The following is a 27,030-nucleotide window of genomic DNA, read 5'->3' on the forward strand; positions in this document are numbered from 1 at the left end:
CTCAGGAGTCTGCAAGGAAGCAAAGATTGCACTCCCCTTCCTGCTGTGCCCTGCCAGCTGTGCTCACGTCCCTGTGGTGGCTTGGCTTCGCCTTTGGCTACCCCCTTGTGCTGGCCTGTGAGGCCCCAAGGGTATAAATAGTACTTCCTGTCCCCTGTACCTATTTTTGAAAGCCAGACCAGGGTGGGGGTGGGGGTCTCTCATAGGTTGAGGGTGGACTTTGTGAAGTTAGGCCGAGGTGCCCAGGAGCGGGGGCCAGGCTCCTGCATCTGAGTCTCCCCCTGCCCCTCTCTCTCCCCAGATGACTCTGACTACGATGAGGCTCCAGAGGAGGGGCCAGGAGCCCCAGCTGGCATGATGACCAAGAAGGTGGGGCAGGCAGTGGTTAGGGTTTGGGCTGTCTGCCTGTCAGCTGCCTTTCAGACCCTGGGACCACCAGATAGAGAATGGGCAGCCAGTTCCCAGAGAGTCCCTCCCCTCCTTCATTGTCTTGCACAGCCCTGGACTCTGGGCCGGGGCCCTGGGGTCCAGCTGTGGCTCCCACTCCCATCTTCAGCAGCAGCTGCATGAGGCCTCTTCCCTCCTTGGTGTTTCGAACACATCTGTCCCTCCATCTGTTTGACTCTCCGTGTTCCCATATCACCCTCTCTGAGTGTCTTAACCCTTCGTCCCTGAGTCTTTTTCCGTATCCCTTTATCTTTCTCTCTTTGTCTCTGGCCTGGGCTGGTGCCTGCACGGATTTTCTCTGTCGTGTGACCTGGGTCCCTGGGTCCCTGTGCAGTCTGCTGGCGGGGGGGAAGGCAGCGTGAGGAAACAGAAGTAAAAGTGCTGAGTTGTGTGGCTCCAGGATGGAGTGGACAGAAGGGGTGTGGCAGCCCCTGGGTGGGTGTGATCTGGGGCTTGAAAGGAAGCACAACACTGAGTGGATCTCGGGGGGTGTAGGAGGAGCCCTCGGTGAGCGGAGTCCCACGGGCCGTGCGTGTGGCCAGTCTGCTGAGCGAGGGGGAGGAACTATCTGGGGATGACCAAGGGGATGACCAAGAGGACGACTACACCTACGAGGGCGTCCCCAAGTGAGTGCCCCTCTTGGGTGGTTCTCCCACCCAGCTGTCCTCCTTCCCTAAGCGCAGCCCCTGCCCTATGGGAGGCCCCAACCCCTGCCTCGTTCCTTCCCTCCTTCCCCCAGTGGTGGATGGCACACCAGCAGCCTGAGCTCAGCCTTGCCCAGCAGCCTCCTCATCCCCGAGGTCCCACCACACCCGATGGACGGGCTGCCCAGGGGCCCCACCCCTACCCCACCGGTCATCAAGGCCGGCTGGCTGGACAAGAATCCACCACAGGGGTGAGTGAGGCCTGTTGGGCCCTGCTGTTGCTCTGCGTGGGTGGACAATGCTCTGGTGCCCTGGTGTCACTGACCGGATAACCAGAGGGTTCAAGATTACCTGAGCAGGTCTCTCCCCAGGCAGAATACCTGCCCATCATTCCCATCAGACTTACATTTTATTACCCTTAAAATTGAGAAGGCCTACTTTGAGTCTGACTTGACTCATTCTTGCTGTAGGTGAAGTTCATCTTCTCCATGACCAGTTGGGATCCCTCCTTCCTTGGATCTGGCTGCTTCTTACTTTGCGTGTGGCTGTCAGAGGGGTCTGGGGTGGTCCTGGAGCCTTGCCCCTAATCTCTGATCCTCTGCTCTGTCATCTCGCTCCCTCTCCAGATCGTATATCTATCAGAAGCGATGGGTGAGACTGGATGCTGACTACCTGCGATACTTTGATAGTAACAAGGTGCGGCCCATGTGGTCCCTGATGCAGGCCTGGCCCTTGGCTGAACCCTGACACTGGAACCAGGCAGAGTCCTTCCCCACATGAGTCCTCACCAAGCTTCTGTCTGACTTCTGGAATGTGTCCTCCTGGCTCATTGGCCAGCCGTAGGCTGTGGTCAGGGTCAGCCTAGGGGGACTGTCCCTGCCTACCTGTGGGAGACAGGGCTTCAGCCATCACTTATTGAGACTGAGAGAGTTAGGGAGGGCCTGGGCCTCTGGGGTCCCACCCTCCACAGTACAGCTCCTCTTTCTTCCCCAGGACGCCTACTCTAAGCGCTTTGTTCCCGTGGCCTGCATCTCCGCAGTGGCTGCCATCGGAGATCAGAAGTTTGAAGTGATCACTAACAATCGGACTTTTGCCTTCCGGGCAGAGAGTGATGGTGGGGCAGGGAGGGGGCTGGCACTGTGGCCTGAGTGGGGGAGGAGGGCCAGGGCACATCTGCCCGCATATCAAACCGGGAGAGCAGTCAGCCTCTGTGAGGTGGGGGGTGAGGGGGTTTCCAGTGCCTGGCTGTGCTCGAGCCACCCCGAGTCCTCAGAACCACACATTCCTGTTTATAGGGGAAATAGACGAAGCGAGTGGCACAGCTGGGGGTGGAACCCGAGTTTGTCCAAGTCAGGGAACTCGGAGGGAACTCGGAGACAGTCAGAGATTGGTAGGCCAGTCTGGGTGGGCTTTCTGGCAGAGGAGTGGTGTGAGGAGCCTGGAACAGGGACCCCTTGGGGCCCCCTGCTAGGCAGAGCTTGGGCTTAATCTGCCTGTTGTGCGCAGCGGAGCGGAAGGAGTGGATGCAGGCCCTGCAGCAGGCGGTGGCCCAGCAGCGTACCCGGGTCCAGCTGCCTGGTGGCTCCCCACTGGGTATCCCAGGCTCAGAGCCACCTGACCTTGCGGGCAGCCTGGAGCTGCGTGGCTTCAAGAATAAATTGTATGTGTCCGTGGCTGGGGACAAAGTGCAGCTTTACAAGAATCTGGAGGTGCGAAGGGGTCAGCCAGGTTGCTAAATGTCTCCCCTGCCCCGTGCCCACCTGCTTCCTCAGACTTTGGTCATGCCCACCTGGTCTCTCAACTTGTCCCATGCCCACCTGGCCCTTCAGTCCCTCTGTCCTGCCCTTTGCCCACCCCCTTTCCTGTCTGAGCTCAGCCCTTTGCCTGTCCCCCTTCCTGCCCCTAGTTCTGAGCCCATCTCCTGCCAGGCCCTGAGTGTTACTCCTGTCACTGCATTGCCTGTCCTTTCTGCCCCCTCCTGGGCCTTGAGCCTTGCCTCCTGTACCTTGCCCTCACCCCTTCCTACCCACCTGCCAGGAGTACCACCTGGGTGTCGGCATCACCTTCATCGACATGAGTGTGGGCAACGTGAAGGAGACAGACCGACGTAGTTTTGACCTCACCACCCCCTACCGCATCTTCAGGTGAGCCTCCCTCCCCTCATTCACCTGCATCCTTACTCCCTCCCATTGGTTTCTTCTGGCATATGTGGGAAGCTGCCCCTTCTTTTGGATGGATTTCTCCCGTCCCTTCCCAGCCCTGCCCGCCCCTACTGGTCCTTTACTAGCCCTCGCTAACCTGCTCCCATCTCTCCCTTCTAAGAAATCTCACTTTTACCCCCCACGCTGGCTATCACTGTCCCCCTTCCCTGTCTTGCTGCTCCAAGAGTTGCCCATACTGGCTTTCTGCACTGCCCACATGCCACCGTCCCCTCCAGCCTGCTCTGCCCCCTCAAAGGTGCTTGTCTGTCATTAGCACTTGGGGCTGGAGACCAAAGGCTGCACCTCACCCCTTGTTGTGTGGAGCCTGTCCTGGGTGCTCCTCCCTGAGTCCCCAAGACTCTACCACCTTGTTTCCTCTGCCCTCAGCCACCTCTCAGTGTTCTGTGTCCTCCGCGCTCTCCCTGGCCAGACTGACCAGCTCCTAGACCTTCAGCTGCTGTGTCTAAGGCACTGGGCCATGCCTGGGTTCACATTCTGTGTATCATTAGTCGGCTTGGCTGCCATGACGGAGAACCACAGGCTGGGCGGCTTTAACAGCAGAAGTCTGTTTTCTCACGGTTCTGGAGGCTGGAAGGAGCTGTGTCTGGTGAGGCCCGTCCTTCAGGCTCGTCCTTCACTGTGTCCTCCCACAGCCTTTCCTCTGTGCATGTGGAGGGGAAGAGAGCCATCTGACGTCCCTTCCTCTTTTGATAAAAGGCATCAGTCTTGTCAGATTAGATCCCCTCTCTTAGGATATTATTTCCTTACTTGCCTCCTTAACGGCCCTGTCTCCAGGTACAGTCACATTGCAGGGGCACAGTTCAGCCTGTAACATCCTGGGTCCACTACTGGGTCAACTTGGTGATCAGAGCAAATCGCTCAGCCTCTCTGTGCCTCGGTTTCCTCTGTGAGTGGGATCACGGCAGGCTTTGTGGAGCCATTACTTGACGCGGTGTGCTGTCACTGCTCGGCCCACACGAGCACCATCGCCCCTCTCCGTCCTCTCCTCGCCCATAGCTCAGATCTGTCTCCAGCAGGGTCTTTCTCCTGAGCTCCAGACCTGCACAGCTAATGGCTTTGTGATCATCTGCCCACTTTAACTTCTTCCTCAACTCACTGTTCCCATGGGCCCCTTCCTCCCCTGCTCACCCCTGAGTGCCGGAGTCCAGCTCCAGCCGAGGTGTGGGTCACGAAGGAAAGAACAGCGTCAGCGAGTGAGGAGATGAGTGAGGAGATGAAACACCCAGTTATGGCTGTAACATCTCCTGACATCAAGCGGCAGGGTCTTTATTTTATATCTTTTTAAGGTTTACATAATGTTATACATTTTCTTTGATCGTGGATGGTACAATGTTTTTTCCTTTCAGTTTTTGTATAATTCCGGCTCATTACAGATGTTATCATTTTTTTTTTTTTTTTGTAGATAATTATTTTTTTATTGAAGGGTAGTTGACACACAGTATTACATTACATTAGTTTCAGGTGTACAACATAGTGATTCAACATTTATATACATGACAATTCTAGGTACCAGCTATCACCATACCAAGCTGTTACAATATCTTGACTATATTCATAACATCCCGGTTACTTATTATTTTACCATTGAAAGTGTGTACTTTTTTTTTTTTTTTTTGTGAGGGCATCTCTCATATTTATTGATCAAATGGTTGTTAACAACAATAAAATTCTGTATAGGGGAGTCAATGCTCAATGCACAATCATTAATCCACCCCAAGCCTAATTTTCATCAGTCTCCAATCTTCTGAGGCATAACAAACAAGTTCTTACATGGAGAACAAATTCTTACATAGTGAATAAGTTCTTACATGGTGAACAGTACAAGGGCAGCCATCACAGAAACCTTCGGTTTTGCTCATGCATTATGAACTATAAACAGTCAGTTCAAATATGAATACTCATTTGATTTTTATACTTGATTTATATGTGGATACCACATTTCTCTCTTTATTATTATTATTTTTAATAAAATGCTGAAGTGGTAGGTAGATACAAGATAAAGGTAGAAAACATAGTTTAGTGTTGTAAGAGAGCACATGTAGATGATCAGGTGTGTGCCTGTAGACTATGTGTTAATCCCAGCTAGACCAGGGCAATAAACATCCACGTATGCAGAACATTTCTCTCAGAACGGGGGGGTGAGGTTCTAAGCCTCACCTCTGTTGATCCCCAGTTTCTCACCTGATGGCCCCCCTGCGACTGTGCCTGTCTTAGGTTGTTCCTCCCTTGAGGAATCTTACCCGTCTCTGGCTAACCAGTCGTCTTCCGGGGCCATGTAGGGAAATGTAAAGTTGGTAAGTGAGAGAGAAGCCATATTGTTTGAAATGGTTAGCTTTTTACTTCTTTGCATATTTATGCCCTGTAGCTTCTATGCCCAGCATTTGTCTTGAGGTATCTTTACCACTTGGAAGAATTATGATACTCAGTAAATTTGTTATGAGGCACGAATTCTATTTAAGGGTTGTAATTAGGAAGGAAGAAGAAAAGCTATAGAAGCAGCAGGTGGCAGAAAACCTGGGAAGATTGATTATTTATTTGACATCAGATGTTATCATTTTTAAAAAATTCATTTTATTATCATTAATCTACAACTACATGAAGAACATTATGACATTATGGTTACTAGATTCCCCCCTTCACCAAGTCCCCCCCCACAAACCCCATTACAGTCACTGTCCATCAGCATAGTAAGATGCTGTAGACTCACTACTTGTCTTCTCTGTGTTGCACATCCCTCCCTATGCCCCCGCCACACACTATACATGCTAATCATAAGGCCCCCTTTCTTTTTCCCTGCCCTTATCCCTCCCTCCCCACCCATCCTGCCCAGTCCCTTTCCCTTTGGTAACCGTTAGTCCATTCTTGGGTTCTGTGATTTTGCTGCTATTTTGTTCCTTCAGTTTTTCTTTGTTCTTATACTCCACATGTGAGTGAAATCATTTGGTACTTGTCTTTCTCCACCTGGCTTATTTCACTGAGCATAATACCCTCTAGCTCCATCCATGTTGTTGCAAATGGTAGGATCTATTTTTTTCTTATGGCTGAGTAATATTCCATTGTGTATATGTACCACATCTTCTTTATCCATTCATCTACTGATGGACATTTAGGTTGCTTACATTTCTTGGCTATTGCAAATAGTGCTGCAATAAATATAGGGGTGCACCTGTCTTTTTCAAACTGGAGTGCTGCATTCTTAGGGCAAATTCCTAGAAGTGGAATTCCTGGGTCAAATGGATGTTATCATTTTTTTTTTAACAGCTTTCTTGTAACATTTAATGTTTAACTTTCCCTTAACCTTTTTGGCCAGAGATGTAGGTTACATGCTAGGTGCTAGACAGGAAAATGGCGTGTGGCAGTGTGTGGTTTATAATGTCTGCTTTTAAGCATAGAGTTTAAGATGTGTCTAAAGCTATATAAAGTTTAAGCAGGTTATATAAAATGCAAGCTATATATTTTTTGGTTATTAAGTGTAACTATATTATTAATTAAATCCTATCCTACACATGTGGGTTGAAACTTACATCTAAAATCTAGGGATGGTACTCCTATCACCCATTCCTCAACATTCCTACAAATACAATAAAAACACCTTATTCTTTCATAATATTCATTCCACAATTTCAGATGTTTACACCTTTCCTCCTGCATCTACAGGCACCAGGGCCTAGCAGTCCTCTTTAATCTTTCATATAATGACACTAAATCTGCTCTTACTACCTTACCATTAATATAATAATATTTTATCATAAATTCATTATAAACTTTTATATATGGGATATTTATAAATATAAATTTTCCTATTTTGCTCATAAATTCTGTCTATGAGGGGGATACCAGAGGTGTCTTCTAATATTATAAGCAATATAAGGGGGACCCTGGGCAGTGGGGACTATTAATCTTTATTACTTTGCTATTTCATGTAAGTTTCTTGGGAGAATGGGTTTTTCTATGGCCCAGTTTACCATAACTCCTGGTTAGTCATGCTTGAATTGTTACAAAGGGGAGGACAAACTGCATCTAGTTTGAAGAGAGGCCTGGGTTCTGCCTCACTTCTTTGTGGCAGTATGCCTGGAACAGTTGGTCCCATAACACTGCTTTCATTTCCGGAATTGCTGCTTTGATCAATATTTTGGGTTATGTTATTTACTAAAGATTAAGAAATCTTAAATACATAAGATTTCCCATATATGAGCCCAATCACCAACATCATAACTGCAAAAATAAGTGCGGGAATTAGCAGGGGCCAGCTATGAGGTTTCCTGTTCTCAGGATTCCTCCTCGTGCCTGGACCTTGTCAAACAGCATGAGCAGCATGGCCCGCACCACCTGTGCAAACCCATCACCAGCTCCAGCTTGCTCCGGCGTGCTCTCGCCTCCATCCCGTTCTTCCGTTTGCCCTTCACCATTTTTCTCTAGGTCTATGGGGCCCCTGGCCTATGCCTGCCTTGGCACACTTTGGCCACCTATCTGTGACTACCGAGGGGGTCTTCATTTTCCTTTTTGTTAAAAGGCAAGTTTTTATTTGTTCATTTCTTAGATTTGAAGCAATCTTGGGTGATACCCATGGCCTCAGATCCTTTGTCATCCTTAGCTACCACACAACTGCAAGCAGCTACAGTCCCGAGTCTTCCTTCTCTGCTAGTTCCAGAGGCCTGCCCATTCCCCGAGTTCCCTGCTGTCATCACCTTGATTAAGTGGGTTTGGTGTTCAGCACCAGGGGCCTGCCTCACCTGGGCTCACAGTGTGGATGCGAGAACACGAAGATGGGCTCTGTGCCTGGCTAAGGCCTTGGCAGCTTTGCTGGTGCCACACGCTAGGCCTTCTTGGATGAGGGCAGTCTTCAGCGCCTCTCGTAAAGCTGTGTTAACCTCTGTGACATCTCTAGCAACAATGTGTTCCTTGATCACGCCAGTGGGTAGTGCGTGGGACTGAATCTTGAATGCGTGCTTGCAACTTGGTGACTAGGGGGAGAAAAGAGCCAGAGGGGAAGACATCTCTGTACCCTCCCCTTCTCCCCACTGAAACCTCCTCCTGCTTCTCCATTGTCCTGTGGGTACACTTTGACCTCCTCTGGTGCAAGCCTGTCCCTGTCTGCCAGCCTCTTCTGTGCCAGTCTGCCCATTCTGTGTGCACAATGCCCTGTGGACTGTCGTGCCCCTTTGCACCTGCTGTTCCCTCCCTCCTTCCCTGTGCTCACCTGGCTAAGCTTTTCTCATTCGTCTCAGCTCAGGCATCCGTTCTTCTCAGTAGCCTTTTCTGCTCCCTGGGTGGAGCAGAGCCCCCTGTGGACACCCGTAGGCCCCATCTCTCTCTCAGGTTCATGGTATCTCTGCCTTTGTCCCTGTCCACCTTCTTCACAGACCCAGGATGCCTCCCTCTTCTGATGATGAGCTCTCAAAGCCTTATTTCCCACTTCATGCTGTGCCCTTCATGCTACCCCAAATCCCTATGAGCCCTATCCCACCAACGCCCCTCTTCCCTGGCCCCATTCCTGTGTCCCCAGTTTCTCGGCCGAATCGGAGCTAGAGAAGGAGCAGTGGCTGGAGGCCATGCAGGGAGCCATTGCCGAGGCCCTGTCTACCTCAGAGGTGGCTGAGCGCATCTGGGCCGCGGCCCCCAACAGGTTCTGTGCCGACTGCGGGGCTGCCCAGCCCGACTGGGCCTCCATCAACCTCTGTGTCGTCATCTGCAAGCGCTGTGCAGGTGTGTGTGGGGGCACCAGGCTGAAGCACGGCAGGGCTGGTGTGTGGGGTGGCAGGTGGCCTGCCTGGGTGGAGGGGCTAGAGCCACGGTGATAGGTCATTGCCAGTGAAGTTGCACCTGTGTGCCAAGCTTTCCTACCACAGTTAATCTGCAGGCCTTGCATTACAAGGCAGAGATTCAACTTCTCATGTCATTGGGGGGACTATGAGTCAGAAAGAGGGAAAATGGCTCATTCAGGTCACCTGGCAAGTCAGGGAGTCTGGATTTCAGCCCAGGCCTGTTGGGGTCCAGTGCCCCTGTCACATCAGAAGGTGAGGTAGGAGGGGCTGGCAGTGGACCTGCCTGGCAGGGCTTTCCATGTAGAGGGAGGAGCTAGTGTTTCATGTGGAGGTGGGCAGGAGGTGGAGTGAGTGGAACATTGTCAGATTTGTGCATCAGACTGGCTGGTGGGTGGAAGCTGAGTTGGAGTGGATGAGATCGGAGACCTTGAGGAGACTGCTGCTGAGTCCACGAGAGAGGAGGCCTGGTCTGAGGAAACGATGGAGAGCATTCAAAAGATGTGGAGGGTCCGTGGTGTAGAAGTCCCAAGGACAGATCAGGTGAAGAAGATGAGAAAGAAAGAGGGTTGAACCCAAGATTCATCCATTTATTTAGCTAGAATTTATTAGGGTCTGTGATGTGCCAGACACTGTGCTAGGTCCTGGGGATTCGGACCCCATGGGAACAGACAGTGCCAGGCAGCTTTGGGTGGCTGGAGATAGGAGCCCAGGAGAAAGAAAGGTTCTGGAGGAGTTGAGCTCAGTGAGAAACCCCAGAGCTTGTGGGGTGTTCAAGGCAAATGTTTAGGAGGCCTTGGGCTATGACAGCTGGATACAGAAGGCAAGCCTTGATTGGAAACTAGGTTAGGAGGGTGTCAGCTCATGGAGGGCTGAGGGTGACAAGTGGATGAGACACTCCATAGGAGACTGTGGATGGAGATGGGGCCAAAGCCAGACAGTGCTAAAGCGAGTGCCTCCAGCTTCCTGCCTGCCCCGGGGGTCCTGTGTGGAACCTGCAGCTGAGCAGGGCTGCATTCCCTCCAGCCTCTACTCCCCTTCCCCTGCCTTCCACAGAGATTTATTAAGTGCCTACTTTGTTCTAGGCACTGAGTATTGACTCTAATGCAGGCAGTCAAGGTTTCTCCTCTTAGGTAGTTTAGGTTCTAGTGGGGAGAGGCAAGAAATACACAACCAGTAGAAGTGTCAGATAATGACAAGCACTAGGCAGGGAATGTGTCAGGAAGCCCTCTAAGGATGTGACTTGTCAGCTGAGATCTGAGTATCAGGAAGGAGCCAACCCTGGGCAGATGGCGGAAGAGAGTTCAGGTAGAAAGAAAAGCAAGTGCAAAGGCCCTGAGGCAGCAATGAGCATGGACAATTATAAGAGGAAGGAGAGTGTGGCTGAGCCACCGGGGAGGCATGAGAAGAGGTTGGAGGAGAAGCAGGTAAGGAATTTAGATCTAGCTCTGGGCAGTCATTGGAGGGTCTAAAGCAGGGATTTGAAGTAAGAGGATTTACATGTTAAAGAGTTCACTCTGGCTGGGCTGTTCGGAGTGGCCTGTATGGGGGGTCAAGCTTGGCTGTAGAGAGCCAGCAGGAGGGTTGCTGCAGAAGCCTAGTGAAGGCTTCTCACCTAGGGAGTGGGGAGATGAGTGCTTCTGTGAAGGAGAGGGCCCAGATGACCCTGAGTCTGGCCCTCTGTCTACAGGGGAGCACCGTGGCCTGGGTGCTGGCATCTCCAAGGTGCGGAGCCTGAAGATGGACAGGAAGGTGTGGACAGAAACACTCATCGAGGTGGGGAGGCCCCTGCTTGCCACCTGTATTTAGGGTTTGCTTCACTCAGTGGCTGTCTGGGTCTCCCAACCCCATCTCACCAACCCCAGTGCCCTGGAACTAGAAGAGACCTTTGGGATTACCTAGTGGGTGGGGATTTTGGAAGAGTTGGTTTTGGCAAAGTCAGTAAATTGGCCAGTAAACTAAGAGTGTTTATACAGTTTTAAAGCATTGTTTAAAAAAAAGAAGATTATGTAACAGAAACTCTGCAAAGCCTAAAATTTTTACTCCATTTTATCTATACTCGCATGTGCCAGCATGTATGTGTATGTACGTCTGGGGACACACATGTGTATTTATGCCTGTGTGCTTGGGGTTCCCAGGTACTAGTATGCATGGTCCTGCAACATGAGGCTGGACCCAGGCTGTGACCACACAGGGCCTTCCTGACAGCCCCAGCCAAGCTGTAGACTCCAGAGCAGTTGAGTGTCACATCTCCTGTGAGTTAGGTTTAGAATCCCCAGTTTACAGATTGAAGACACTGAGGCTCAGGGAGAAAACATGACTTGCCCAGTCAGAGAGTCAGTGGTAGGAGGGACTGTTTCTGTTTTGTTCTCTGCTGTGACCCAGCAACCACACAGGACCTGAGAAAGAGGCATGTTGGGGGTCCCAGGAAATGGAATATGATCAGCAGAAGGAAAGAATGAATAAGCTAGTCCCCTGAATGCTGAACTCCTGCACCTGCTCCCACATTCCTTCTCTCCTCTGTCTGCCCCTGCCCTCTTCCCCTGAGCCTAAAGAGGAATGTCAAGGACAGAAGATTTTTCCCAAATCCCTGCCCACCCCATTGGCTGATAAGTCAGCACCCCCACCCCCACCCCCAACCAACCTGTGATAACCTCAGGAATGCCAAGTTCCAGATGTGGGTCTGGGCAGGAAATAGCAAGGCCCTCAACAGGCACCAAGCCTGGGGTGTCCACCTGTCAGACTGTCGGCCTCTTGTCCTGTCACTGAGCTGAGGAATAGGACTCAGGCCCAGAGCTGGTGGGAGAGCACCCTTGGGCACCAACAGGTCAGGTTCCCCCGTAGTTTCCTTGATGGGAGAATGGGCAGATGGCCTGGTTCTCCCAGCCCCTTGCCTGACAACCTCAAAACCAAAATTTTGTCAGGGATGGGCCTCTGGCCATAGGCTGCCACTCTGATCTCTGGCCCACACCCGCAGCTCTTCTTACATCTGGGCAATGGCCCTGGGAACTGCTTCTGGGCAGCCAATGTGCCCCCGAGTGAGGCTCTGCAGCCCAGCAGCAGCCCTGGTGCCCGGCGTCGCCACCTGGAGGCCAAGTACCGTGAGGGCAAGTACCGCCGCTACCACCCGCTCTTTGGCAACCAGGAAGAGCTGGACAAGGTCAGAGCACTGGTCCTCTGGACCCCTTGAGACCACCTCCTTTCTTCCTGCCCCCCATTCCTCACCCTGTCTCAGCCCATCTTTCTCATCAGCTCAAAGTGATGAGCTGTCATATGGCGAAAAGGTCCAGAGGGTAGAAGGGCCCTGCCTAAGCCACAGGGAGAGTTGGGGCAAAGCAAGGAAGAACCAGGTCTGACCCTTGGGCCAAGGCTACGTCCCAGCATCTGCCCGCCTCCCTCCCCGCCTGCTTCTTACATCTTCTGCACCCTGTTCTGCTCTTTCTGAATCCTGCCAAAAGAAGGGAACTTGATGGGGATGCTATTTCCTGTCAGACTCATGAAAAACAGCTGGCTGCTCCAACCGCCCCACCCCCCCAATGCACACCCCACTCCAGATGAGGCCCTGTGTGGGCCCCAGGCCCTTAAAGGCTGGGAGCCAAGCCCTGGGCCCTGGTCTGACTTAGGCTGGGGGCGGTAGACTGTTCCTAGGCAGAAAGATGCCACTTGTGACCTCTGGTTGGCCTCTGGCCCCTCCCCCGAGCAGCCCCACCCAGGCAGCTCAGTCCAGCTAGAAGCCCAATGGGAGCCAGGCCTCCACCCGCCAGGAGCCCAGGAGTCCAGCCCCTAGCCCAGCCCAGTCTGGCTGGCCAGCCAGGAGTGGCAGCAACACCATTGGCTGGGAGGGCTGGGCAGGCAGTGAGGAATTCAAATGTGGGAGGAATTAGCAACCCGGCAGCCCCTCTGCCCTTGCACTAGGCAGAGGGAGCTTGAGAGCCTCTAGAGGACAGGCTCGGCGGCCGACAGGGTCCCGGGGCTGCCAGCAGGGGTGAGGCCTGGGCCGCTTGGACCCTGGCTTCTGCGGGGCAGCCCCTGCCCACCCTCCCTCTCCTTGGCCTTTTTCTTCTTCCTTCTCTCCTCTGTCTCTCCTCCTCCCTCTTCTCTTTCAGCCTGAGGATGGGCCCCCAGACCTGGGTGACTTCTTACTCCCTGCCCTCCCCTAGGCCCCCTTCCCACGGCCCCTCATTCCAGTTTAGGGCAACCTTCTCCTTCCTCTCCCCTCCCCCAGGCCCTGTGCGCTGCAGTCACCACCACAGACCTGGCTGAGACCCAGGCACTCCTGGGCTGTGGGGCTGGGGTCCACTGCTTCTCAGGGGACTCCGAGGCCCCCACGCCCCTGGCTCTTGCTGAGCAGGCGGGGCAGACACTGCAGATGGAATTCCTTCGGAACAACCGGACCACAGGTGAGTGGCCGGTGGGACTGTCCACCTTGAAGGACTGGGACCCCCCAGCTTCCAGGGGTTGACCCTTCGGAGGGGATGCTGGGTGGGAGTCTGCCAGGGAGTGTGTATCACCCTGCCAGTTTGATTTACATACCACTCGAGCTGTAATTGCAGCTCCTTGAGGGGCCCTGGTGCAGCGGTGTGTGCGACTTGGGGTGTGTTTAGCTTTACACATCAGGCTGCATTTCTGCATCTGGCTTCCCCCGCATAGGCATGTCCCATTGTGTTCCTGTCTCTGCATCTCTGTGTATTTGTGGGTCTCTCCCTGACCTGCAGTGTGGACCCTTAGGGCCCTTAGGACGGCGTCAGTGTGCCAGTGTCTGTCTCTGAGCTGCCGAGGATCAGTTTCCTTGAACCTGGGAGTGTGTAGCACTTTGGGGTTTGTGCGTGTGCAGAGCGTGTTCCTGTGGTGGGGCAGCGGAGTTGGGGTGGTGCTGTTGCATTTCTCCATGTGTGGGTGACCCACCACAGCAGCCCTGTCCACTGCTCTGTCTAGGTGGGTCTCTGTCACTGACTGGGGGTGGGTCCCATTTGGCTCCCATTCTTGGAGCGGGTGAGGAGGGGACGGTGGGGGTGAGCACTGCTGGCCATGGCCCCGGGCTGGCCTCTAGGGCCGTGTCCCAGGACTGCGGGTGGAGCTTGGCAGCTGGGGTTCTGGGCTCCTGGCCATGGGTGGGTGGGGTGTGCTGGTCTGGAGAGAGCCCAGGTGTCCAGAAAGGCACAGGAGACCACCCAGCCAGCTTGGGCTTTGGGACTGCTGGGAGCAGGGCTGCAGCCGGGCTGCTTCCTTAGGCTTTGCGTCATCGGGGACAAACCTTCCTCTGGGGCTTGCTAGTAAGTTTGCTGCGGCCCTCCTCATCCTAGTGCGCTGGCTCTGCCTCCACAGAATGGGCTGGGCTGGGGGTCAGGGAGGCTTCCTGGAAGAGGGTGTACTGGAGTGAGACCTTGGGAGTGGGATGGAATTTGCACAGGTTAGGAGAGGTGGAGAATGGCTTGGGCAAAGCCCGGGATGTGACAGTGAGAACCCAAGGATGCTAGTCACGGAGCCAGGGCTGGTGACCTGAATGCAAGCTTGGATGCCTGGCCCACGTGGGGGTGAAGAGGGACACCCTTACATGCTGAGCATGACCAGCTGCTCTTTCCCCACTTACCTAAAGAGGTACCTCGCCTGGATTCAGTGAAGCCCCTGGAAAAGCACTACTCAGTTGTTCTGCCAACTGTGAGCCACAGCGGCTTCCTCTACAAGACCGCTTCTGCCAGCAGGCTGCTACAGGACCGCCGTGCCCGGGAAGGTGGGTGCTGGGCCAGACCCCACCCTAGCCGTGGCATTCTGGCATGGTGGCAGGGCCAGAGAAGCCAGGGCTCGCCAGGCTAGTAGACCCATAAGGGTGCCAAGTACATTCTGGCTGAGTCACCTCAGATGGCTTCCTGAATGAGATCTCTAGTACTCAGTAGGTGCTTAATAAATGGGCTGACTGGGTGGGAGTGGGGCATGGCACTGCAGAGCAAGTCACTGCCAGAGTTTCCTTTAGACTAGAAGCCTTTACTGAGCACCTAGTGGGTGTGGGCCCTGACTGGGCATCTGGTGTGTGGAGCCCGTGGATGCTACAAAGTTGGAAGACTAAGCTTAAAGCTCTTCCCCACTCTCCTCTCCACCTTCCATTTGCTCTCCAACTCTGAGTAAAATCCACAGTGCTCACCACCTCCCACAAGAAGCTGCACGTCAGTGCCCACCCCATTACCTCTCCAACCCTGCTCACCTCTCTGCTCCAGCTTTACTGGCCTCCTTGCTGTGTCTCAAACATGGGACACATTCATTCTCACCAGGGCCTTTGCACTTGCTGTGCCCTCTGCCTAAACCACTTTTCCACAAATATCTGCATGGTCAGTCCTTTTAGTCAGGTTTCTGTTTAAATGTCACTTCTCAGAGACTTCATCCCTAACCATTTTATCTGAAATAACATGCCCTATTTGTCCTACTTTCATGCCACTTAGATTTGACACTGATCTGTCTGTTCATAGATGCGTCTATCAATTCTCTGTGCCCCACTGGAATATAAGGTCCTCTTGGCCCGCACTGTAGCCCCCAGCACCCAGAACACTGCCTAGCACACAGTGGACGCTTTGGCAGATGTCTGCAGGATGAAGAATCACTGAGGCTGGATTGGCACTCCTGGAGGGAGCCCAGCTGGGACACAGGCTCTGGGACATGCTGCGCTCAGGGAGCAGATGTCATGTCCTTGCACACAGGCTGAGAGACAGTGTCTGCTGTGGGGGTGCTGTTGAGACCATTGCTTACTGTTTCCCTCGGCATCCTCAGATGGAGCTCTGCAATACTCAGAGAGGTTTCTTTAACTCTGTGCTGTTCATCACCTCACTGCCCCTTGTCTACCTCCCTCTGCCTGATAATGTCATTTATGTAAATGCCTGAGTCATCCTTTTTGCTCTAGGTGCCAGGAAGCTCTGAGCCAGGGTGAAGCTCAATGCTATGAACTCTCCGAGCCTGCATGGCCTTGATACTCTGTTCTTTCTCCACCTTGCCTGGTGCAGAATCCCATTTCTGTTCCTTTGTGGTATCTTGTCACTCTCCTTAGAGCTGTTACAGGAGGAGGCAGAGTGTAGAGCAGTGGGTGCTGCTGACAAAGGAGGGTGGGGCACAGAAGGCTTCCTATGGCATTGATGGATGGAAACTGTGCCAGGTTCTGCCCCGGGGATAGTCTGCCAGGGCCCAGGATGAGCAAAACTGGGGAGGGTGGGGGGTGTGCTCAGGAGCGGCCAGAGAGGCAGCTGGAGAGATGGGCAGAGGCAGACCTGGCAGGGCCTAGAATGCCATGCTGAAGGGCACACACTTTGTTTCAAGGACAAGAGGGGCATGGAAGGTTTGGAGCAGAGGAAGGATGGAGTCTGATTTTAGGTAGATCACTTTTGAATCCTGGAAGAGGCAAGGCTGGGAGACCCATGGGGAGGCCACTGCAGTGGTCCAGGGGAGAGGTGTGGGCTGGGCTGGGCAGTGGGGCTGCAGGGAGGGTGGAATTGGGGGAAGTTTGTGAGTAGAATGAAGAGGACACAGGTCAGGTGTAGGAGTCGGGGCCTGGGGCGGATGCAGAGGTGGCTTTCAGGTAGGGCAGAGGCTTCTCATTTCTCCCCTGCCCAACTTCTCCCCAGAGTTCAGCCGACGCTGGTGTGTCCTTAGCGACGGGGTCCTGAGCTACTATGAGAATGAACGGGCAGTGACCCCCAATGGGGAGATTCGGGCCAGTGAGATTGTGTGCCTGGCAGTACTCGCTCCCGACACCCACGGGTGAGTACCTCTGGGCAGAGTCACAGACTGTTTACTGCTGCGAGGCCTAACCCCCACCATATTGGCAGACAGGGAAATAGCCTGTGGGGCAGAACCTCCCCAACAAACTGGGGCTGTCTAAGGCCTAGACCAGGTCTCCTGAGACCCCAGCTTAGGACTTTCTCACCATCTCTCTTAGGGGGCCAAGGAAGGGGAAGGGGGAGGGGGTCTGGGCAGGATGGGCCTGAATCCTGGCCTGTGTATCTACAGCTTCGAGCACACTTTTGAGGTGTACACGGAGGGAGAGAGGCTGTACCTGTTTGGGCTGGAGAGTGCAGAGCTGGCTCGTGAGTGGGTCAACTGCATTGCTAAGGTGGGCCTGGGTCAGCGGCTGGGTGTTGGGGGAGTCTGACAGAGCCCAGGGTAGGACCTCCTGGCTGATCCCAGCTCCCCCATCTCATGGAGCAAAGGCTGAATAGAGGGCAGCAGACACAGGCTAGGCTCTTCACACCAAGGGCCTCTAGCTTCTGGGAGGGAGGTCAGGAGACCTGTCTCAGCTATGGAAGAAGGTCCATGGCCTTGCACACCAAGGGGGGTGTGGGTTCCTTGTCCCGGAGGAGTGAAGCAAGGTTCCTGCAGACCTCTGCCCTGGGGACTGAAGCCAGGGACTTTCTGGGGTCCCCTTGACTCTTACTTGCTTGTTTATTGATCAGTCATCTGTGAGCCTTCGACGGTCATTCCTCAGAGCCCTAGGCCCCAGCTGAACCAGTCTTGGTTCTGGCTCTGCAGTGGCTCCCATGCTGGTAGGGGAGACAGATGGGGTCCAGACAGCAACAGTATGATGAGTGCTACAGCAGAGGCAGAGGTGCTTTGCTGCTATGGGATCCCAGGGAAGGGACGTCCTGGTGGGTGTGTGCAAAAGTTCTCTGTGGGAGGACTCATCTAATGGGTATGAAGTTCCCGAGTTCATATATGATATGAGTTTGTCCCTGTGCTGGGTTCTACCCTGGGGAAGAGAGAAGAGGCAGCCGGTGGGAGCGGGCACAGGCCCACAGGCCAAAGAGCTGGGGTGTCCTGGGGAGGCAGTGCTTGCTAGCTGATGCAGTCTCCCCAGCTTGCCTCCCCTTTCCTCCTGGCCTCTACCAGGCGTTCATGCCTCCCCTGGCTGAGGATCTGCTGGCCCGGGATTTTGAGCGGCTTGGGCGCCTACCCTACAAAGCTGGCCTGAGCTTACAGCAGGCCCAGGAGGGCTGGTTCTCCCTCACTGGCTCTGAGCTCCGTGCTATCTTCCCAGAGGGGCCCTGCGAGGAACCACTGCAACTTCGGAAACTTCAGGAGCTTTGTGCGTGGATCCAGACCTGAGCCCCCAACCTCCAGGCACCCCATCCTGGGCTCCCAGGCTCCTAGCCCCTCCTGGGAAGTCTGAACTCTACCCTGGCCTGGCTGGAAGGAGCCGGCCTGCCCTTTCATGCCCTCTCCTGCCCCTGAGGCGCCCTCTATATGTGGGTGGGTGAGCCCCAGGGGTGTGTGCCCAGAGAGCCTCGGGAGGAAGCAGGTTGGGAATCCTAAGGCCTGGGCCTCACCTCCACCGTCCCCTCCACAGCGGTCCAAGGAGACAGCGAGAACCAGGTGCTGGTGCTGGTGGAGCGAAGGAGGTGAGCCCTGGCATGAAAAGCCTGCGGCAGCCTGACAGGCCTGGGAGGAGTAGGGCAGGGATAGACCCCCAGGTGACTGACTGTCCTCCGCCCAGGACGCTGTACATCCAGGGGGAGAGGCGGTTGGACTTCGCGGGCTGGCTGGGGGCCATCCAGAAAGCGGCAGCCAGCTCGGGGGACACGCTGTCGCAGCAGCAGCTGGGAGACTCAGATATCCCGGTGATTGTGTACCGCTGTGTGGACTACATCACGCAGTGCGGTGAGCGCCGCTCCCGTGACCCATGTCCCACCCCGCCCAGAGAGGCTTGTGCCTCCTGCCGCGGAGGCCAGCCTCGGTTCCCAGGATCCTCTGAAAGCAGCGGCGAGGCCCCGCCCTGTGACCAGTGCTTCGGGCCGCCCACGTTTGGCCCCGCCCCCAGCTCAGCCCCACCCCTCTCCAGGCTTGACCTCCGAGGGCATCTACCGCAAGTGTGGGCAAACCTCGAAGACGCAGCGGCTGCTGGAGAGTCTGCGGCAGGACGCTAGGTCTGTGCGCCTCAAGGAGGGCGAGCAGCACGTGGACGACGTCTCCTCGGCCCTCAAGCGCTTCCTGCGAGACCTGCCTGATGGGCTCTTCACTCGAGCCCAGCGCCTAGCCTGGCTGGAGGCCTCAGGTGTGCCCTGCATCCCGCGCCAGCCAGAGTCTAGGCCAGTGATGCTGACCTGTCCTGCCTGTCCTGGGCTTCCCTCTCCTCCCCAGCATGCACTCGGCCAGGCATACCCCGCAGACAGGCTCCAGTCCTCCTCCCTCCTCTGCTTTCCTTCCCATTTTCACTCTATACAGAGCCAGGATCACTTGGAGATGGAGAATTCCTTATCCTTGCTGAGTGCCTGGCCTGATTTGACTTGGAATGGGGCAGGGAGTGCTGCCACCTAGGATGAGAGACTGAGAAGCCACGGGGGCTGGGACAAGGGAGATGGTTACATGGGGTGGGGGTGGGGCGTTACTGATCTGATCTGTTCCTTCCACCCTCACCCAGAGATTGAGGACGAGGAGGAGAAGGTTTCCAGGTACCGAGAGCTCCTGGCACGTCTGCCCCCAGTCAACCGGGCCACAGTGAAGGCCCTTATCAGCCACCTGTACTGGTGAGGAGTGATACTGTTGTAGGGCTCCAGTGGGGTGGAGTGGGAAGGATTCTTCTACTCCCAACCTGGCTGACTGCCGTCCCCTGGGAACCCGTCAGGCCTGGGCCTCAGTGTTGACTTAGTAGATGCTCTGATCTTGGACACTTTGTCCCCAGCTTTCCTCCTGCAGAATGGGAGAATAGAGGAGGCTTCAGCTAGGGACCGAGGGACCTTGGCCTGATCTCCCAGTTGTGCTCTTCCCCAAAGACTGTCCCCTCCTCCCCTCACCGAGTGGCCCATTCTAACCAGCACCTTCCTTGGCCTCGCTCCAGGGGCCAGTCATAGACCTTTTAGGAACTGCAAAGGTGAGGTGGTCCTGGACTGGACTCCTCACTCAAGGCATACATCCTTCCCTGCAGCGTCCAGTGCTTCTCTGACACAAACCAGATGAACACACACAACCTGGCTATTGTGTTCGGGCCCACACTTTTCCAGACAGATGGGCAGGACTACAAGGCTGGCCGTGTTGTGGAGGACCTCATCAACCACTATGTGGTGGTGTTTAGTGTGCGTCCCAGCGAGCAGGTGGTGGAGGGTAGGGTTGAACCTCTTGGGTGGCAATGACTGCCTGTCCCTGTCCCTCCCTGCTTCCCAGGTGGACGAGGAAGAGCTGAGGAAGCAGCGGGAGGAGGTGACTGCCATTGTGAAGATGCGTGTGGCTGGCACTGCCAGTGGGACCCAGGTGAAGGACAGGGCCTGGGGTAGGAGGCTCAGGCCAGCTGCCTGCACCACCTCCCTGGCCTCCAGCTGAGCCCTGTCTCCCCACAGCATGCTGGTGACTTCATCTGCACAGTGTACCTGGAGGAGAAAAAGGCAGATACTGAGCAGCATATCAAGGTAGGGGCCGGGGACTGGAAGCCGGAGGGCTGGAAGAGTGAGGCTGGGCCAGCCACAGGCACAGATGACCAGGGGAGCAGGGCTTCCGCCCCAAGAGGAGTCCCACTTTGGGACCTGTGTCTGGCTGGTGCCAGGGCCTGTCTCTTCACCTCCTCACCCCCATCCAGGTGAGGACCACTCAGAGACACCACCCTACACCCCAGGATTAGAGGACCCTGAGAGAGGCAGGCCCAGCCCCTGGATCACACAGTGAGGGTGTGGCAGAGCAGGGCCAGGGGAGGGGTAGGCTGAGCTCCTCCTCCTTGGGCACCCAGATCCCAGCCTCCATGACAGCTGAGGAGCTCACCCTGGAGATCCTGGATCGGAGGAATGTGGGCATCAGGGAGAAGGACTACTGGACCTGCTTTGAGGTCAACGAGAGGGAGGAGGCAGGTGGGTGACCAGTGGGGCTGGTGCGGGCTGTGGTGCAGCCTGTCCTCTGGGCTGCAGCCCCCTTCTTCCCTCCCCAGCCCCACAGGGTGGTGACGGTGAGGGGTGTGGGGTGGCAGCTGCTGCTGTGAGCTCAGCGGCGGCACTGCTAGTGTGCTGGCAGGGCTGAGGCAACAGCTGGCTGGGCTGCTGGGAGGGACAGGGAAGGGGGTGGGTGGTGGTGGCCGTGATGCTCATTTCTCAGGTGTGAGTGACAATGGTGTTGCTTACTAGGGCAGGGGTGCTGAATTTGATAATGGCTTTGCAGGTGACACTGTTGGTGGTAAAGAGGGTAGTGGGTGGTGATGGACCATGAGGGGGGCAGTGCACATAAGGGTGGTTGTGATGGTGTGGTGAAGGAACCATGGGGATGAAAGGGGTGATAAAGGCATTTTAGGGTGAAGAGCGGCCTTGATAACAACAGTGGAGGATGAGAGTGTACGTGTTCATTTGTTTTACTGTTACTTGTTGAGCACCAGGCACTGGGCTGCGGAGCCAGACACACAATCTGACCCTCATGGGGGCTAGTCTGGTGTGAAACAGACATTAAATCCCGTTATCAAACCAATAAACATACAACTGCTGGTGTGTTAACTGCTGTGAGGGAAAGGGCCACCATGCCACCAGAGTTTCTAATAGTGCCTCTGGCTTTGGAGTCCCTTAACTAGTGGGTGGAGGGGAAGAAGTACTTCTAGGCAGTGGCAACAGCATAGGCAGAAGCCTGATAGTAGCCAGGAACACCTGCCTTTCAAGGAGTCCAAGATAAGGCCCTTGAGGGGGTGTGGCATGGGATGGGGCTGGAGATAGAGGCAGAGGCTGTGGCTTGGGCCTGATGCCATGCAGGGCCTTTGAAGGGTTGGTGATAGGGAGTTTAAGATTATTTGCTGCTGAGTGAAGAGGGATGAGGTAGAGGGATTGAGAGCCCTTGCAGACCACTGCAAAGGCCACAGTACTGGTCCAAGGTGAAGGTGGGAGCATGGCCAGAGTGGTGGCAGTGGAGATGCACAGAAACAGATTCAACATGTGAAGGGAGGGTAGGGGAAGGCGGCTTGGTTCTGGCATGTGTGGCCTGGTGGGTGGTCGTTTACCTGACTGGGACGCACAAGGAGGATCACTGACTTGGTCTGGACATGTCGGGTTGAAGCAGCTTCAGCCCCAGCCCAGTATGTCAGGCCTGAAGCTCATGTGTGGAAAGGGTGGTCATTCCGGTGGGATGTTGGTGATGTGTGGCCCTGGTGACAACGGCTATGACCTCTCTCCAGAGCGCCCCCTGCACTTCGCAGAGAAGGTGCTGCCCATCCTGCATGGGCTGGGCACAGATAGCTACCTGGTGGTGAAGAAGCACCAGTCCATGGAGGCCATGCTGCTATACCTGGGTAGGTGGTGCACATCGGTAGGTGGTTCCTGCAGGGCTGGGCAGGCTGGGGGGTCCTTGCATCCAGAGCCAGGGCCTGATGGTGCCAGGCAGGAGCAGCTCAGGCAGAGGGCACCAGGTGGGCAGGCCTCTTTGGAAGCTGGGCAATCCCCTTCATCCTGGGAGCCTCCTGTCTGTGGGCAGGGGGTTGGTGCATCCCATGCCCACTCCAGTCCTCCTCCAGCCAGCCATGTGGGTGACACCAAGCATGGCATGATGAAGTTCCGTGAGGACCGCAGCCTCCTGGGCCTGGGCCTGCCCTCAGGCGGCTTCCATGATCGCTACTTCATTCTCAACAGCAGTTGCCTGCGGCTCTACAAGGAGATCCGGGTCAGTAGTCCCTCTGGGTCCTGCCTTGTGATGGGCCCTTGCACCCAGGCTTGCTCAGACACTCATGCACAAACATTCCCCTCGGTCTCCATTGGGAGCATTTCCATTGTGGGGTCTCGGGGCAGCAGCACAATGACAGAGGAGAGCTGTAGACTCTCAGGGACCCTCCTCCTGTGGCCCGAGGTCATGACTCTCTTGTTCCCTATAGCCCCACTAGGCCTTGGTGCGTGGATGCTGTTACGTCGGGCACATGCTGTCTCACTTGTCCCTGTGCCTTGTCATGGGACCCGTAAGCATATGCTACATGGTGACAGCCCCAAGTTGTGGCCCATGCATGTCTTGTCACTTCACAGGTCATATGTGCTCCTGGCCTCCGACATGCTCACTCTGTCCACATGCCAGGTATCCTCCCAGACCAGACTCTGGCTTGGCAGTCTCCCACAATAGCTTTTCACATGCATGCCACATCCCACCACACACCACCACACACTGTCCTGGCTCTGGACTGGGGCCTCCTCCTTCTGTAACGCTGATCCTCTATCAAACAGAGCCAGAGGTCGTGGAGTGGGGCCCCTGAGACCTTGAGTAGTTGTGGACCAACTGCCAGCTTCTTTACACCACTTGGGAGCCAAGCGAGCCTGGTGGGAGTGTGGGAACACAGTCAGAGCTCCTGGCTATCTCCGGGCATGGTCTCTGCTTGCCAAGGTCACCAGTTAGTATTAGCTCCCATCCTGGGGCTTGTGGCCTAGGCTCCTGCCGTTCATCCCTAGCCCTGTCTCAGAGTCCTGTCCCTAAGGTAGGGTCCCTTATCAGTGTGATGCTCTAGAATTTTCCAAAGGACTCAGTGTGGAGGCTGTGGAGTCAGTAATAGAGGCCCGTAGGTTTGAATTAGAGCTGTGACCCTCATCTCCTGAAACCCCTGAAGCCACCCTCTTTCCAACCCTGGAGAGAGTTCCAGGACTATCAGAATGCCCTTGCTACTGCTCTGATCTTAAAATGCCAGGGTGGGACTACAAAGGCTTATGGGTATATTCCCAGCCTGTGGTGGGAGTGCCCTCTCTGCTGCCTTGGCTGGTAGCCAGACGTCGTTTGCACACCTCTGGGAGAGTGGAGCTCGTCCACCCCTTATTCGGGGCTGTCCTATCCCTAGAGGGATTGTTCTACCTGGGAGAAGACCCTTGCTCAGGTTCCACTGAGAATATGCCTCCTTTGATGTGCTTGTGTCCCAACTAAGCTTCAGAGTCCACAGAGCATACATGCCCTGCAGAGATGGGCAGCAGAAACATGTTTCCAAGCCAAGGAGTCTAGCCTGAGCTCCCACAGCTTCCCCCACCTGTGACTCTAGCCCTTCCTGCTTTCTTGCGTCTCCTTAGGATATCTGGATAGGCCTAGCTGCCGTGGAGGGAGCAGAGTAGATAGAACAGCACCCTCACCTCCCTCTCTTTGCACATTATACCTCTATTAATGCAGCATGGACTCCTCCTGACTTTTGTAAGAAATGCCTCCTCTTCTATCCACCCCTCTTGTCAGTCTGCCTTGGCTGTGAGATGTCATTTCCCTGACCCCTCCCTCTAGGAGCACTTAGCCCCTTGGAGCAGAACAAGACCATCAGTGTGGGCAGAGGGGAAGGAGGATGGCTGAGGCACGTGGGAAAGCAGCTGCTGATCCCTTAGCATGGAGAGAAGGCAGGAGAGCTAGACAAAGGAAAAAGATCTAGCATTTACTGTTACTGAGCCAGGCTTGGTGCCCAGCCCATCACATAGTGGGACATATAATCTCGCTGTCCAATGAGAAAGGGTATTATCCTCATTTCACAGGTGAGAAAATAGGCTTCAGGTGATTTGCCCAAGGCCATCTCTAGGTGGTAGACTGGGATTCAAACCTAGATTGTTAGTATCAAAGCTGCAGCTTTTTATTCCTTGAAGTACAGGAATCAGGCACTCGGCAGTGAGGGGCTGACTAGTCCAGAGACACATCGTGCTCTCCCCAGGGGCAGCTGGCACCTCTGGCTTGACAGAAGTCTCAGTAAACTGTTTTGGTTACCAAGGTTTTGGTAATTCTGGTATTCACTGGTTTATGGAGCAACAGGACAGAGTATTTGAAATTGGGACATGCCCTGGCAACTAAGGATTGAGAACACCCAAGCCTCATTCTGGGGTCTCCCATTGTGAAAGACCTTGAGGCACATTCTAGGAAGATCTTGGTTTCAGCAGAGGTCTTTGAGTATCAAGGGGTGAACTTCATTCTCTGCTAGTGACCTCACACTTCAGAAATGCTGGGAGCATGAAGTGTTTGCTTAGGAACAAAGTCCTTGGGAACCAAAGCTTACATGAACTGACACTCCCCTCTCCCCGCCGGCAAGCCCCCCAACCTTCCTGTCTTCTCCGTGTTCATGTCCCACATACACCATGTATACCATATGCTCCGGAAGCCGAGGAAGCAGAGGCCTGAGGATTGTGTTTGCAGATTCTCAAGGTGCCACAGCCTGGTTTGAATTTCTCATCTCCCACAGTTCTCTCGTGCTTTGACCGGAACCATCGTTCCTGTCACACCCAAAGTCCTGTGCCCTCCACTCTTGATTTACTTTGCCCCTTGCATCTAGTCCTCATCCCCTTGTACCCACAGCCTGACTCCTAAGCTTGTAGCCTGCTTTCCACTCCCTCAGCCTGATGCCTTCTGTACCTGCAGCCCACTTGCCCCCACACCCTTTCTTCTGCCATGCCCACAGCCTGGCGTTTCCCATGCCTGCAGCCAATTTCTTTACAGCCTCTGTCCCAGCCTTTCCATTCCTGTTACCTGGTTTCTTCTAACCTGCAATCTGATTTCTTCAGTGCTCTCAGCCTTGCTTCTTTCCTGCTTGCCCAAAGGTTTCTTCCTTGTATTCTCCCCACACCTGTTTCTCCCCTATCTACAGCCCGGTTTCCCTTCCCGCTGCCCGGCTTCCTCCCTGCCAGCAGGCCAGTGTGTTCTAGGCCCTGTTGGGTACATGACCCTTGTCAGGTCAGGTGCTATGTGTAGGAGACATAGGGCTGTCCCACTGGGGCCTTAAGGGGTCATTATGGGGAACCAGGGTCCCCCCATATGGGAAGCAGGATGAAAGGTCCTTAGGAAGCCCTTCTTAAACTAGGTTGGAAGATTCCACTAGTCCCTAGGCAGTACATCTGTTTTCAGCCTCAGAGAGTTCACCCATTCCTGAGACTCTCCACCTACCTCCTAGTCCCCTCTGTTCCTGCTGAGGAGCCATGCCTGGGGGTAGCTGGGCGCAACAGTGGGGAACATGGTTGAAATGGCTCAATCTTTGACCCCCGGTTTTGGTTGTAAGTGAGTCCCCTTCCCCTGCCGTCCACCCTGGCGCCGCTGCTAGCACAGGAGTGTCAGGGGTGGGGGGCACAGGACTTCAAGCAAGTGGCTCCTAGAGCAGGAGGAAGGCTCGTTAGCTTGACCTCCAACCAGCTTCTCCTCAGAGGTCATTGCTTCTCCCTGCCTGCCTCTGAACCAGCCTGCTCCTTCCAAGCCCAGACCCATATGCTAAGGCAGGGGTGAGAGGTGAGCACGTCAGTGATCTGGTGCCCCTGCCCCTCACTGCAGTACATTGGTCTCTCGCTTCCTGACCTAGACCATTGGGAAGTTCTTTGGTCTACCAATCAGCCATTTTGCTTCAGCTTGAGTCATTAGCCTTCCCCTCGTGGAACCAAAAAACTAGTGACTGCTGCCTCCACAAGCCTTCTGTTCACACGGTCAACCCTGGAGCCTCCGTTTGGAGGGGGTGGTGGTGAGGAACAAATAACCTGAGACAGACAGACACAGGCAGGCAGACTCTCCAGTCACACACGCTTGTTCAGTTTGGTGCCAGAGGGCAGCCTGCAGACTGCAGCCTCTGCAGATCTAGTTCAGCTGATGCTAGAAGTCAGTTTAGCAGGACAGGGAACCGCTGCTGTGAAGTCCCACTGGAATGACCTTGGGGACTGAGGGTTGACTGTCTGATGCTGCTTCAGGGAGAGAGGCCTTGGGGGGCTTAGTCGGGCTGGGTTGCTAACAGGGAGGGCTTTGTCAGGCAGCCTTCCTGGAGGAGGTTCCCTGTTCTGGGATGCAAAGGGGGCTGGAAAGAGGGAGGAGGGTGCTACCCAGTTGGAAGAACTGCCCCAAAGCCCACCCTGGCTGACTGAAGCGCCCTCCCCCTCCACCTTTCCCTTCACCTCCAGAGTCACCGGCCTGAGAAGGAGTGGCCCGTCAAGAGTCTCAAAGTCTACCTGGGAGTGAAGAAGAAACTCCGGCCGCCCACCTGGTGAGCCTGGTCTGAGGAGATAGGTCTGTGGCTGGGGTCTGCAGGGGGCTCAGAACTGACAGGGGAGGCACAGCCAGGGGCTT

General features: G+C 54.9%; 1 protein-coding gene across 4 annotated transcripts in view; it reads left to right on the forward strand.

Annotated features, from left to right (window-relative positions):
• Window positions 1-27,030, forward strand: part of ARAP1 (ArfGAP with RhoGAP domain, ankyrin repeat and PH domain 1) — a 62,469-nt gene that overhangs the window by 32,238 nt on the left and 3,201 nt on the right. For 2 of the 4 annotated variants that reach the window (XM_036888597.2, XM_036888599.2), the window contains 27 exons: window positions 302-369; window positions 943-1,073; window positions 1,187-1,342; window positions 1,718-1,787; window positions 2,085-2,205; window positions 2,598-2,800; window positions 3,129-3,235; window positions 8,820-9,019; window positions 10,766-10,851; window positions 12,053-12,235; window positions 13,301-13,475; window positions 14,672-14,806; window positions 16,680-16,815; window positions 17,065-17,167; window positions 17,941-18,136; window positions 18,398-18,449; window positions 18,545-18,708; window positions 18,890-19,102; window positions 19,469-19,574; window positions 19,973-20,120; window positions 20,209-20,295; window positions 20,382-20,450; window positions 20,765-20,882; window positions 22,181-22,294; window positions 22,517-22,662; window positions 23,211-23,243; window positions 26,865-26,947. In XM_036888597.2, the coding sequence (XP_036744492.2) occupies window positions 302-369; window positions 943-1,073; window positions 1,187-1,342; window positions 1,718-1,787; window positions 2,085-2,205; window positions 2,598-2,800; window positions 3,129-3,235; window positions 8,820-9,019; window positions 10,766-10,851; window positions 12,053-12,235; window positions 13,301-13,475; window positions 14,672-14,806; window positions 16,680-16,815; window positions 17,065-17,167; window positions 17,941-18,136; window positions 18,398-18,449; window positions 18,545-18,708; window positions 18,890-19,102; window positions 19,469-19,574; window positions 19,973-20,120; window positions 20,209-20,295; window positions 20,382-20,450; window positions 20,765-20,882; window positions 22,181-22,294; window positions 22,517-22,662; window positions 23,211-23,243; window positions 26,865-26,947 (3,403 nt within the window). The remainder of the gene's footprint in view (window positions 1-301; window positions 370-942; window positions 1,074-1,186; window positions 1,343-1,717; window positions 1,788-2,084; window positions 2,206-2,597; window positions 2,801-3,128; window positions 3,236-8,819; window positions 9,020-10,765; window positions 10,852-12,052; window positions 12,236-13,300; window positions 13,476-14,671; window positions 14,807-16,679; window positions 16,816-17,064; window positions 17,168-17,940; window positions 18,137-18,397; window positions 18,450-18,544; window positions 18,709-18,889; window positions 19,103-19,468; window positions 19,575-19,972; window positions 20,121-20,208; window positions 20,296-20,381; window positions 20,451-20,764; window positions 20,883-22,180; window positions 22,295-22,516; window positions 22,663-23,210; window positions 23,244-26,864; window positions 26,948-27,030) is intronic. The other 2 variants (XM_036888598.2, XM_036888594.2) reach the window with 2 other exon arrangements.

The sequence above is a fragment of the Manis pentadactyla genome, chromosome 9 (assembly GCF_030020395.1).
Source record: "Manis pentadactyla isolate mManPen7 chromosome 9, mManPen7.hap1, whole genome shotgun sequence".
Taxonomy (NCBI): domain Eukaryota; kingdom Metazoa; phylum Chordata; class Mammalia; order Pholidota; family Manidae; genus Manis; species Manis pentadactyla.